Consider the following 13,268-nt stretch of genomic DNA (forward strand, 5'->3'; position numbering starts at 1 on the left):
CCTTTTATTTCCTTATCGAATTAAATTTGATGTTATTATTAAATATTTTCAGACTTGGGACGGCAAGCATATAGTTCTATCCGCAGTGACTGCCGGAATCCGAGGAAACTGGGTATCCGCTATGCGAAGAACGGCCGGCTTGCCAGACACTGGACCGCTTTCACTAATATTACGTGAAGATTCGGTCGATCAGGCGTCAGAGTCATCCACCTCACCTATCACTCCGGTTACACCGAATGCTTTAAAATCTGCTCCTTTCTCATCTGACGAAGAATACAGAACGGCATCGGAAGGTGGGCGCAGAGACAGCGCAGACTGGGGTGATGTGGCCCCGCAACCACCACCTTCCCCTATCCTCAGTCGTACTCCCATTTCCAAAGTCAAAGAAAAAGTACGCGCTAGAGGATGTCATACCGCACCCCTAAAAAGTGATAATAAATGTGAGAGAGATGAAATTGACGCTGCCAAAGAGAACGAACGTCCGACGGACAATATAGTAGATGATAATGAGAAACCAAATGAACCCAGAAAACGTAGCTATATTTCGACGATAGATAAACAATCTATCGAAATCGACGACCTGCGTAAGCAGTTGAAACTAGCACTTAGCGACGTCAATGCCGCTGAATCAGAATTAGCGCGATTGAGAAAGCTAAAAGCTGAGACGGCGTTGAGAGAGAAAAAGATGGAAGATCTTGTTATTACGTTGCAGAAAAAGGAAGAAGAACTGTCGGCGAGAACAAAAGAGGCTGAAAGTTTAGATGCTATCAAGCAACTGTATAATCAAGATAAAAACATGTGGGAAACAAAATTAACAGAAACTCAAAACTTTTTAAAAGAATCAACGGAGCACTGTGAACTTTTGACGAGGCAACTTACATCAGCTCAAGAAAATGTTAAACAACTACAAAGGGAATTAAACGACTTAAATGATAAATTAATGAAGAGCGTCAAAGAAAACGATACGTTGTATGCAAGAATTCGTGAACTAGAAAACAAAGTTGTCGCTGAATCTCCTACGAAGGAGAAAAGAAAAAGCGTCGGTTCACTGAGTGAATTGAGTAACATAAACGAAAATTTAAATTTAGAGTCCTTAGAGAAGAACAGACTGATCGAAGAATATGTAGAATTACGAAGTAGGTTTATTAAGGCGATACAAGAAATAAAAACGATGAAGAAAGAACTTCGTGAATCGCATAATATGTACGATGAACTAGAAATTACAAATATGAAATTAATTAATGAAATGAAATTAAGGGAACAATGTAGTAGGTCTGAAATCGATTTAATGGCTGCTAGGATTTTAGATTTAACGCAAAAATTAACCGCATCGGACAAGCAAGTGCGTACATTGAAACATAAAATACAAAAGACTGAGTCTAGAGAAAAGAGACGCAGCTTATCGTTAAAGGGGAGAGAATCGTTTACATTAGGTAAAGAAGTAGAGGAAAAGCTGACCGAACTTGAAAATAAAATAACTCTCTTAGAAACGGGTGAAACTGTACCAACGATAAATTCACCGTCCAAAAGTGCTTCGCCAGCCAAAGAAAAGGTTACTAAAACCGATGGTGTTACAGACGAGAAAAGAATGAAACGTCTGGCTGCACGTCTCAGAAGAAAGTCTTTGGATAGCGCAACTAGTTCTGAACCTATGAAAATGCTTGTTAGATTAAGTTCACTAGAAACCAAAGTAGCTTCCGTTCTCGAGACTCGTAGAGACTTTACGAACTCATGTGAATCTCTCAGCCAAGCGACAATATCGGCTGACAGCCCCGTTTTTAATGAAAGTCAAGAAAATTCAATCGGAACTCAGTCTCAGAGGCATCTCCTTGACAGATTACAAAGTCTCGAAAGCGTCGTAATACACTCAAGAAACAAAGTCAACGAGTGCCTCTGTCAAATGAGCGCAATGAGAGCCGCCAAGTCTCGAAGGTCACCATCACCTAGTCTCGAAAAGAAATACAGTTTGAAGTCAATGGAAAAATGCTTGACCGATGTCAGTAAGAAACTACAGGAATGCTTCGACCGGTGCGTGATAGATTCTAATGAACAGAACGCAACGGAAGAAGTCAACGACAGCATAGCGCAGGTCGTCCTACAGTTGGAGGAACAGCTGAGAATGAAACTTTTAGAAATATCGAAGCGAAAGGCGGCACTGTACGATGCCGGCGAGCTCACTCAGAGAAAGAGCTTAGAAATTCTGGCAGAGAAACTCGCCTACGAAGCCGTCCTGGTGGGCAGGATCCAGGAAGCCCTCGAATCGTCGAACGGCAGCAGATTCTTCGCTAGATTAATCAAGTCTGAAATAACGGAAACTAGTCAGTTAATCGATAATCTTAAGTGTAAGTTGAACGGAGAGAGCGGGAAGATTTTCGACGCGACGAAGAGCTCCCTCGATTATCTCGCAAAGATACTGTCCCGAAAGATCGACGTCATGAACGGGACGCGGAGCGACGACAACCGGCGGTCGCAGCTCATAGTGCACGGCGCCGACCTCGAGGCGCTGAAGGCGTCGCAGAAGGAGGTCGCCGAGGCGGTCGAAAAATACAAAACGGACAAACTGATCGAGCTATGCTCGGCGCTCGCCTGCGAGACGCTATCCTTCACGTCGCCCGGCGACAGCGACTTCGAACAGCACAGAGCGAACACGGAGGCGGCGCGCGTGCGCGAGGCGTGGGCCTCCGCGCGGGACACGCTGGGCGCCGAGCTGGTGCAGGCGGAGGTGGCCCGCGCGCTGGCCCGCGCCGCGCAGCTGTGCGAGCGGCGCCTGGACGAGTCGCGCGCCACGCGCCTCACGCTCACGGCGCAGGACCGCGCCGACCTCGAGCTGTGGTGGCAGGCGGCGCACGACCACCTGCGCTGCGAGATGGACGCCGCCGTGCGCGACATCGCCGCGCGCTACCGCGAGTGCCTCGCCGCCGAGCGCCGCGAGGGCTCGCCGGCGCGAGACAGCCGCGCGCTGCTGCAGCAGCTGGCCGACGTGCTCGCGCAGAAGGCGCTGGTGGACGCGCGCGTGGCGGTGGTGGAGGGCACGTACCGCGCCGCCGAGCCGCACGCCGCCGCGCCGCGCGACGCCGACGCCGTCTCCTCGCTGGAAGCCGACCCCGCCGCCGAGGCGGAGTTCGTCTACCTCTTCCAGCGCTTCTCGAACGAGTGCCGCGCGCTCTTCTCCAGTGACTGTTCCGGCAACAGTGAAGACTCGACGAAGATCGGCGAGAGCCTCGAGCGGGTGGAGGCGGCGGTGGCGGAGGTGCGGCGGCGGCTCGCGGGCGACGCGGAGCCGCCGGAGGAGCAGAGCACCCCGCCGGCCGACCCGGTGGCGCGCGTGGAGGCGCTGCGGCGGCGCGTGGAGGCGCTGCAGGCGCTGGCGCCGTGCCCGCACTGCCGGCGGCTGCAGGACGCGCTGGACCGGCTGTCGGCCGAGCGGGCGCGCGGCGAGTGCGCGCTGGCGCAGCAGGCGGGCGCGCTGGCGGCGGCACGGCGCGCGCGGGCCCAGCTGCAGGCGCAGCACGAGCGCGAGCGGGCCGCGCTGCGGGACCGCGCGCGCACGCTGCAGCGCCGCCTCGCCGCACTCGACTCCGAGTACTCGGCGCAGCTGGAGAGCTTGCGTGCTGCATATCAGGTGAGCATCGTGTTTATTTGTTTTTTTTTTCTATATGCATCCATTATTAAAGTATTCATTTTGAAATGAACAAAACATTTATATTCCCACTGAATATTCCACTTAAAATATACATAAAAAGACCTTTTGGCAAAATCTATCCCACGTTATGATGTAAAGCGTGAACATATCATATTTATTGCTTCTTATTAAATACCACAAATAAGTTGAATTCGTACTCCCACGTACGTTCCCCCGCCCGCACCTGTAACTGCCCCGTTTCGCAGAGCGCGGTGTCGGCGGAGGCGCACGGCGACGGGCTGCGCGCGCGCTACCAGCAGGAGATCGAGCAGCTGCGCGCGCTGTGCGAGAAGGGGCTCATGGCCATGGAGAGCTCGCACCGGCGCATCGTGCGCGAGATGGAGGACAAGCACCGCGCCGAGCGGGAGCAGCTTAGGTAACTTATTTATTTACACTTTGTTTACAGATTGTAACTTATTAATTTACACTTTGCATACAGATTGTAACTTATTAATATACACTTTGTTTACAAAGTGAAGATTCACCCGTCGGTAACAGTAGCTACTCGTATAAATTTTTTTACCTGTTTTAAACTGTTTGTCTGCGATTCTTATGATTTCATTTCAAAATTTAAGTCTCCATTCCATATTCCATATAAAATATATTTATAGAATTCTCAGTGAAATATATACATTGTATTTAGCAGCGTAATAATCATCAGAAGGTATATTAAAATAAAAAAGAAATCTATTGGCTATTACCATCTATGCCATACAAGATAAGAAATATTCACATGTACCTCCTAGTCAAATGGCTCCGATTAACCAAATTAACCATTATCTCCCCACAGATTGGAGAAAGAACAAGCACTAGCAGAAGAAACCCGCGCCACTCTAGCAGCACTGGACGCGATGCGCAAGGCACACGAGAGCGAGGTGCGGCGAGAGGTGGACAAGTTCAAGCAGGACTTCCTCGCGCGGGGCTCTAGTGACCTGTCGCAGATCAGCTCTCGGCACCAGTAAGTTCTAGTCCTCTTTTGTGCTAGTGGTCTATTTAATAATCAGCTTTTATTCTAGTTTGAATACTGGAGAAAAACCAAATGTATTTTGAAATTCCTAGTAATTTTTACAAACATTCATTTATTATGTGGTTTTTCAAAATTATATTAATATTGTACAAGTGTAAATATTGTATTCGTGTTCATTATTACGGGCTGTGTTCACCTCTAGAAGGTCTAGTACCTACTTATTACATGAAATGTATCATAGGAAAACCGTTTCTATTTTTGTAATCCAGGTTGATGGACCAATCAATAAAACAATTAAATAATAAAACGTATATCGGAATATGAACTTCCATTTTGACAAATCTTTTTTTATTGAAGTGAAAACTTCTTTAGCGGCGTTGGGTATAAAATCTTAAACTCGCGTCAGGACACGTGGCCTGATCGAAAAAGCGTAAGACGGATTTTTTTTTAGCCCTTATATTCCATGCGTAAGACGGATACCATTCCAAAATATTAAACATGCTGAACGTTAATAATCAAGTTTTCACTTCTGCCGGCACTCCCGGAGTGCAACCCGTCTTTTTTCCTTAAAAATCTCGTCTCACATTCCCCCACCCGTTCCAGACAAGAGATGGAAGAGATAAAGCGCGAGATCCTGTCCCTCTCGGAGAAGTACTCCGTGAAGTGCGTGGAGAGCGCCGCGCTGGAGGAGCGCCTCGCCGCCGCCACCGCGCAGCTCGCGCACGCGCACAACCACATCATGCAGCTCGACAGCAGGTGGGTACAGCACCAGCGGAAATATAACAAGTCTAATTTCTTCCTAATTCTAGAAGAACTCTAATTGAATCAATAAATGTTTAAATGTTTGAGTTTAAAAAAATAGGATTGTGTGCCAGTAGAAACAGGACTGGGGACTGGGAAGTGGCTGGATGCGACTGGCTAGGGTTTGTTAGTCACTGCTGACAAATAGCTTTTGACTAGTGATTTCTGACACGTGGCTTCTGACTAAAAGCTGCTATTAAGTGGCATCTGACAAGTGGCTTTTGACTCGTAACTGTTTAGTGGCTTCTAATAAGTGGCTTCTGCCTTGTGGGTACTGTCTACTGGCTAATGCCGCCTAGCTACTTGCTAGTTGTTAATGGCTGCCTGTTGATCACTGACTACAGACTTCATCTGTGTGTTAAGATTTAAAGATAAATCTGGGTGCTTTACTAAAATGTTAATGAATCACTCCTAAAAAATGACATTGTCCGAACCATGTAAAAGAAAAAGGCAAGAACATGCTACATGACAAAGCAGTTCACAGTTCTAGTCAAAACTGCATTAAAAATAATGGCACTAAATCCTACCCTCAAAATTCCAGGAACAAACAGCTTCGAGCTCATCTCATATCCGAGGCGAATGATCTAAAAGCGGCAGAAGCGTCCGCTCTCACGCAGCTCATCGAAGATACTGCGCCGGTATGTACCTAACTTCACACAAAACATGCTTAACTTAGCTTCTGTATAACTTAAGCTTGTTATACAAGCTGTAAACAAGGCCTTGCTTGCATGATTCACAAGATCACTATAACTATTCATTTTCATTTTCTCCGCCAAACCCATTATATTTAAATGCAACATTTTTAATCTGTGCACAAAAACGGGAATCGCACTCAAACAATTTTACAATTTTTATAAACTGAATCTTTTTTTTTCCAATTCTATGAATGCAAGTAGATCGCATAAGTCACTTTATCGCACAGAATACATAATAGTAGCTAAACGCTATTTATAGCTTAATATTTCTATAGAACTGTAATACAATTTTGCAATGCTTCTGTAAATAGAAGATATATTAGGTAATATTTGTAGATTATTAAAAATTAAAATAAGGTACAGAAAATGTTTGTTAATGCGAAACATAACGTAAATTAGAGTATGTTTAGATTGAATGGGGTATAAAATAAGACTCATTAAAGGCAGTCGATTACCTCAATTTTAGTGAGGAAATATAAGCCTACATTTGAACCTCTTACTTTTTAAAATATTCAATGATAGAACATCTCAATGAATGCGATCACAGTAGTAGTTACTCATAATGTTGCATCGTTGGTTGGCGGGTGCACTAACAGCATGCGGGGGCGGAGGGGCAGGCGGGGGCAATGGGGCAAGTCGGCCAAGTGGGGCAAGCTGGGCAAACGGGGCAGGTGGGGCAAGCTGCCCAGCGGCTGCGGCCTGCTTCGTGCTACCGACCTGATGACCCGCCAGGTAAAGCTTTTCTTACCACACCTTGGTAGGAAAACGTACTCAATCTACGTGACTTGAGAGAGGGGGGAATTAGGGGAAGAACTTTAGAAATAGGCGTTGGTTATCTTGGGTTTTTTTTATCTTGTGGTCAATGTTTTCGAGGAAGGGTTCGCGTGGTAGGATATATGAAAAAGGCTTTCGTTCAATTTAAGTGCATGATTTTCCTTTCTTTTTCACTTGTACATTATACGTGCACTAGTGACAAGCGGTTGTTTATTTCTATGGACCATGATCACCACCTGGATTTATTAAAAGTTGAGTTGATGTTAATTGCCATAAAATGTCACGTAGTCTGGGTACGTTCACTTTCTTGACATGTTTTCATTCTTAGTAACAAATTTTAGTGTTAAACATATTATACCAGTACCACATACTTTTACTTGAGAAAATAGTTTAATATCATAATTGTTGTTGTTGCTGTATATATTTTCAAAGCAAAAAAAAACTCTGATAATTGTTAATACTATATCCTCAAACCTCTTAATCATATTTTGAAAGACCTAACTTACAAACTCTAGTTAAAATACAATGAATTCCTTTACCATCAAACCCAAATTATTACATCTTCTCATTCTGCCTTTACATTGCATGACCTTATCGCCTAAAATAATTTCAAAAGCGGATTATGTGACTGGTTTATAATTTCAATGTAACTTTGCACAATATGTATATTTTTAATGTAAAAATAATAATTATATATACTTAAAGTTATTTTGTACATACAACCCACTCATGCTAAAAATTATTATTACTTTGTACTAACTCTAGATTTCACTCAAGTGTTCTATTTAAACAGCACAGTAAAATAGCAGTTTCTCAATTTTATTGCCCAACTGGTTAGAGCAATGAAATTATTTAAAACTCTTAAGTATTTAAATATAAAATAAATAAATTGTATAATATAGACGAGATCGAGTCGCTCGAGCCCGCAGCAGGAGGCGCGGGCGAGTCGCGCCAAGATGTACGCCAACACGGAGACCAGAAACCTGCAACTGTCTCCCGTGCAGGTAAATAGATTATTTGCTCATTTTTAACCAATAAAAAAAAGTGTCTGGATAGGTCATGAATTCGTTCGTTCTATTAGGAAACATTTCAATTTCTTGTTTAAAGGGTAGTTGGATATTTAGTGCCATCCCTGGGATAGTAGTGAAGAGCTCTTTTGGGGTTCGATGAGTTTTAAAAAAGTGTCGTTATGATAAAATTTATGTTTTGTCACTAGAGCAGATATGAAAATTTCCAAATTATTGTCAATATTCGACGGCTAGAATTTAAAAACCTTTTTATCAAATACATAATTGTTTGTTAAAATACACAATATTTTGTTACAGAATTGAAATCGAAACAGCGGTGTTCTGACGACAGGCGAGTGTCCTCTCTAGTGGGCATGGTCGCCGAGAGAAAGAAGCGCTTCGAGCTGTAGCCTTCGTTCGTTCACTTTAGTACTTTAGTGTTTCACTTGAACCAAACTGTGGTATCACAATTGTAATGTTATACGCCTCTCCCACCACGCTCGCACCTGGCCACTTTGCTTCGATCGCACCACAACTTTTCACCTTGTAATGAAGTAAACCCATATTATTGTCACGAATATATCCGCAGTTGTAGCTTCATCGATCAAATATTATTTAAAATGTTTAATATTATATGATTGGCGCTCACATAGGTATGGACTAAACCAAATGAGTTTCTTAAGTGGCCAGATCACTCCCACCCACCACAATGTATATACTATTGTTTGATTGTTTTTATAATTTAAATGACTATGTATATTTATCTCTTGTTAGCTACGAATGAATAAAATGTAGCGTGTATGTGTCGTGTTCATGATAGTTTTAGTGTTCGGTTAGTGATGTTTTCTTGTAAAATTTTTGTAACATGTGTAAATACTAATACTGTCTCTATAATTCGTCCCTTAGTGCACAGTCCCATATCTTTTAAGGAGTTTGTTACCAAATATTTTCTTATTTATGAGTTTTATGACACTTGTTTAGTTTTCGGCGACTCGGTGACTCGCTCGTATGCTTATGTATTAAAATTATTAACCGCGGGTCGCCGGGTTTCCTTTAGATTTAGTACTGTTTATTTCTTTGTAGATTTATCAAATAGATTTACACATATTATGTATTCGGATGTGGGAGATATTATATATTCGTTTTTTGGAAAGTTAAGAATGTAGATTAGTGGCTGTTATAAGATATATGCGGCTTTTGATGGAAAATTTTTTAGACACAGTAGTCACACAGATTACTGATAATCTATTAAAAAAGTTTTGACCAACGGTACTAATTTGTATTGCTTAAGTTCCTTAAATTGACGTATTTTAGAGGAATATTAAGATAATAAATTTATACTTTTATAAGTATTCATATTAACGTATACACCTAATTTGTTACTCGTGTAGAACACTATAATAAAATTAACTAAAATTTATATTATTATAACAGCCAAATAGAGGCATATTATAGAGTGAACACTTGTCACCCGTGTTTCCCCGTTGTGTTACCATTCCCCTGGGCATTGTCTTCCACCACTACGTTGTGTACAGTCACTTGTCTGCCGAACGGAGAGTTAAGCTGCGATATTGATTGCTCAATTATTGTATCTAGTTGTGAAGCGGTAACCAAACGACTTGCTGTGGCTGCGCAGCTTAAATCGGCGCAAATATGACGAAATATTTCTTATAATATTACGAGGTTATCATACATAACTGGACAACAAAAATGGAGTCACTTTTGCGCCGAAGTTAAGAAGATATTTATGTTATTATCTCCCCTTATGTCTTAGTTGACGTTGTAAAGTGTTGGTTTATATAACAAAGATTTTTAAATAAAACTACTTAATACAAATCCAGTGTTTTATTTCATTCTTATTTTCTATAAGATATCAAAATAAACTTAATCCACTTACATAATATTACTGTTACTAATAGATTCTAGCCTCTAAAACAAAAAAAATGTCTAATACAATAAATACTGCTACTATTTCATCAATACTAAAAATAAATACATTTTTCGATTATCTGATAAAAAAAATACGTACATAAGTTAACTTCACATTTTAGGCATTCACAATTAACTATAAATATATAACTATATGAAAGTTAGTGAAAATTAAAAAATAGAAAATGTATTTAAAATTTTTATTTATTCAGCTAATTTACATTGTCACTAGGTTACACAATTGATTCAGTGAGCGAGGATAATTAACCAGTTGTAAAAATAACTCTGATCATGTAAACTACAACACATATTATAATGAATTTACATACATTCATATCAGGCAATCATATAAGGCCACACCAATAATTATGTGACATATTATGAGGTTCTTACAATAAAGGAAATTACAAAAATTCATATCAATAATTTTTATACATAATTCATCTATACATAACATTATCTATATTTAAAGTTGTATAAGCGGCGGTGGTTGCGGCGCATTCCGTGCCGCTCGCCACTGCGCGCGATGCGCGAGCACGGGGCGACCGAACGCTGTGTGGATGTCGCGGAACGATACGCGCTTGCGGACAACCTCGGGACGAGCGTTTTCTTTATCTGTTACGATTTGATGTTAATTGATGAGTAGATAATAAAGTTTATAATACAAATAATGTAGTATTTATTTCAACAAATTATAAGTAATAATCCCAATACACAATATAATAAGCACATGCTTTAATAGAATACACATGACTATGCGAGATTATTAACTTTTTTATGAGTCCAAACTTTAACAAAGAATAGTACTTTGTGTGTTTATACTTACGATGCCTGCTCCCTGGCACAGCTTTGGTCTCTCCATCAGCCACTTTATTGAATGGATTGTGTCGCTGGCCGCGTGGAGGCACTTTGGGCTCTTCCTCTTCTGGAGGAGTTATTGTGACGAGAGCAGCTGCTTCTGCTGCTTCTTCAGCTATAATATAAATAGAGTTTATTAACCATGCAATTTTTTTATTGTTTGACAAGAAATTAAGAATTATACATACAATAAATAAATAAAAATTTTATTCATTTACCTTGTGCCTCATCTAATTGTCTTTGCAACTCGGCCACCATAAGTTTCATATAATCGTAGCTAGCACACGCGAGAGCTTTCATCCAAGCTTCCATAGACGCTTGTGCATTTGTGCACAAGAAATATGTGCGACCACCTTCACAGTGGAACACTATCTTGAAACTATAGGATTCCTCCTCTGTCAATTCTGTAATTTAAATTAATAATCTTGCATAAAAAAGCTAGGATACAATATTTTATCCTAAAACGTAAACTGTATTTTTATATTTTCCTTTAATTTTAACAAAAATACAAACCTATTGTACATCCTTCCAAAATGATAACACCTACGGGTTCTTTGTCACCTTTCTTATCGAAATAGAACAACAAATTGCCTTTCAATGTAAACCATCGCCGTTGATAACTCTTGCCCACTTCTCCTCGAAGATCGAGCCATCCTTCTCGATCTACTGGAGTAGCTGACGATGCGAAAGCACATAAATTTTTCTCATTTATCTTCATTTCTAAATTGAAGTTCTACACAAGTACAACGATTAGAATGTGAGTAAAATTGAGCTAGTGAATGTGAAATACACGAATATAATTGAAATCTTCGATTGCACAAACAGCTACTTTCATTTAGAACCCACAATTTTGTATGTGAAATGTTTTTATTTTTACAAAATATTACTCATTTTGAGTGTGATTTTGACATTGATTTGAGTTTTGACCAATGTTTTGACTTACGTTACCATATGACAATGATACAGACGTTTAGAAACAATGTTGCCGATGTGTATTCAAAGTTCAAACTCATAAGCATCCAACTTCAATACGTGAGAGAAACACAAAAATGTACAGTGCAATTTGCAATGTTCTTTTTTGATCTTGTTTCATTTCATAAAATTAATTTCACGAATAAAACTGTTTTAACGGGAGGATGTATGAAAAGTTGATGCAAAAACCTTCTGTGCCTTTGAGTAGCACATAAGACCACATTGGACATATACTAGGCTAGGCTACTTTTTATCCGGGTACCATGAGATTGAAGTCAATTGCTTCAAAATATAGAACTATTCGGTCTAGTCTCATATCGCTTATGAAATAATTAATTGATCCGTCTCCGATTTTAGATGGATAAAATCACGTTATAAACATAATATTATCATTATATAGGTACTTATTGATCGTCCCTAGGATTTGAATTTAAGTCTTTAATATCCGTCAACTGTATAATGTGACTGTAAAATTATGTGTTTTATGTTGTTTTGACTTTTGTAATATTATAATAATTAAGACTTAACCGTTCTTTTTTACTAAATGCATACAATTATTGATTATCTGTCTGTTTGTTGTGGCTAATCTCTGGAACGGCTGGAACAACTTTGATAGAACTTTCACTGACTGATAGATATGACATAATATTAATAATGTGGTTACTTTTTTATTACATTAATATTAAATGAAAAACTCATTTATTCGAGACGCAGCTAGTTTATCTATCCTAGTTATCCTAGTTACCCTCTATATGTGTGCTAAATTTCATTGTAATCGGTTCAGTAGTATTTGCGATAAAGAGTAACAAACATACACATACACATCCATCCTCAAATAAATTCGCATTAATAATATTAGAAGGATTAATATGACTAGTAGGATAGGATAGGATATAATGGTCATGAATATTAGTCATAATATCAAAACTGAAAACCGTCGATTTTGAGAGTTTTATTCTTCTTTTTTCTTCTGATTGTGCAAAATTGTCTGGGATATGAAAAGAAATAATGTTACATTTGCAGTATGAATATGATACCGTAATGCGATTAGCAAACAACTTGTGCACACAACCGTACGGCCGCGGCGAAGCATCAATACGGTTCACAGTCGCTGCTACTATACATATTACTTGCTCTGTGGTCACTGCGTTCGTATCGGTTCGTAAAACAACGGTAAAACACATACATGATACGCGCGAACTTGCGGGAGTGCACGATTATATCTGTTTGTAGGCGCCTGTAAAGGCGTAAGTAAGCATGAACGCGAGTACATGCGTTTTCTGTTTGATGAACTGAGACTGTTTTCTATAGAAATACATATTACTCTTCAAGTTTAGATTCGTCGACACTTAATTTTACCACCGGTTTACGTGGTTTTTATGGGTAGCAAAAACAAATTGAAGGGTGGTAATTTAATTAATCTCATTGCGCTCTTAAATTAATATAGTATCGCTTTTCTGCGTGTTTGTCACTGAACTCCTCCTAAACAGCAGACCGATTTTAATGATTTTTTTGTGTGGATTTGAAATTGGCTAAGATCTACAATTAATTTCTCATCATATTAAATGTATAAAAATTTGTCC

The 13,268-nt window shown here is 40.3% G+C and overlaps 2 protein-coding genes across 2 annotated transcripts in view; one reads left to right on the top strand and one right to left on the bottom strand.

Moving 5' to 3' along the window:
• The window catches only part of osp (myosin phosphatase Rho interacting protein outspread), a 256,619-nt gene extending 246,857 nt beyond the window's left edge, over positions 1–9,762 (top strand). The window contains exons 10-17 of the mRNA XM_089698688.1: positions 53–3,622; positions 3,889–4,058; positions 4,473–4,640; positions 5,253–5,405; positions 5,992–6,088; positions 6,742–6,877; positions 7,822–7,923; positions 8,245–9,762. Coding sequence (XP_089554814.1) covers positions 53–3,622; positions 3,889–4,058; positions 4,473–4,640; positions 5,253–5,405; positions 5,992–6,088; positions 6,742–6,877; positions 7,822–7,923; positions 8,245–8,336 — 4,488 coding nt within the window. The 3' untranslated portion in view covers positions 8,337–9,762. The remainder of the gene's footprint in view (positions 1–52; positions 3,623–3,888; positions 4,059–4,472; positions 4,641–5,252; positions 5,406–5,991; positions 6,089–6,741; positions 6,878–7,821; positions 7,924–8,244) is intronic.
• IPIP (Inositol phosphatase interacting protein) lies at positions 9,757–11,634 on the bottom strand. The gene is made up of 4 exons (XM_089699522.1): positions 11,227–11,634; positions 10,932–11,117; positions 10,682–10,828; positions 9,757–10,470 (listed from the first exon to the last, which is right to left on the bottom strand). Exons 1-4 carry the CDS (start codon positions 11,429–11,431, stop codon positions 10,322–10,324), a joined length of 687 nt encoding a protein of 228 aa, XP_089555648.1. The 5' UTR covers positions 11,432–11,634; the 3' UTR covers positions 9,757–10,321.
• Positions 11,635–13,268: the final 1,634 nt, after the last annotated feature.

The sequence above is a fragment of the Colias philodice genome, chromosome 9, assembly GCF_061535455.1.
Source record: "Colias philodice isolate Cphi_HAF_F1 chromosome 9, ilColPhil1 Martin Lab GWU primary, whole genome shotgun sequence".
NCBI classification, from domain to species: domain Eukaryota; kingdom Metazoa; phylum Arthropoda; class Insecta; order Lepidoptera; family Pieridae; genus Colias; species Colias philodice.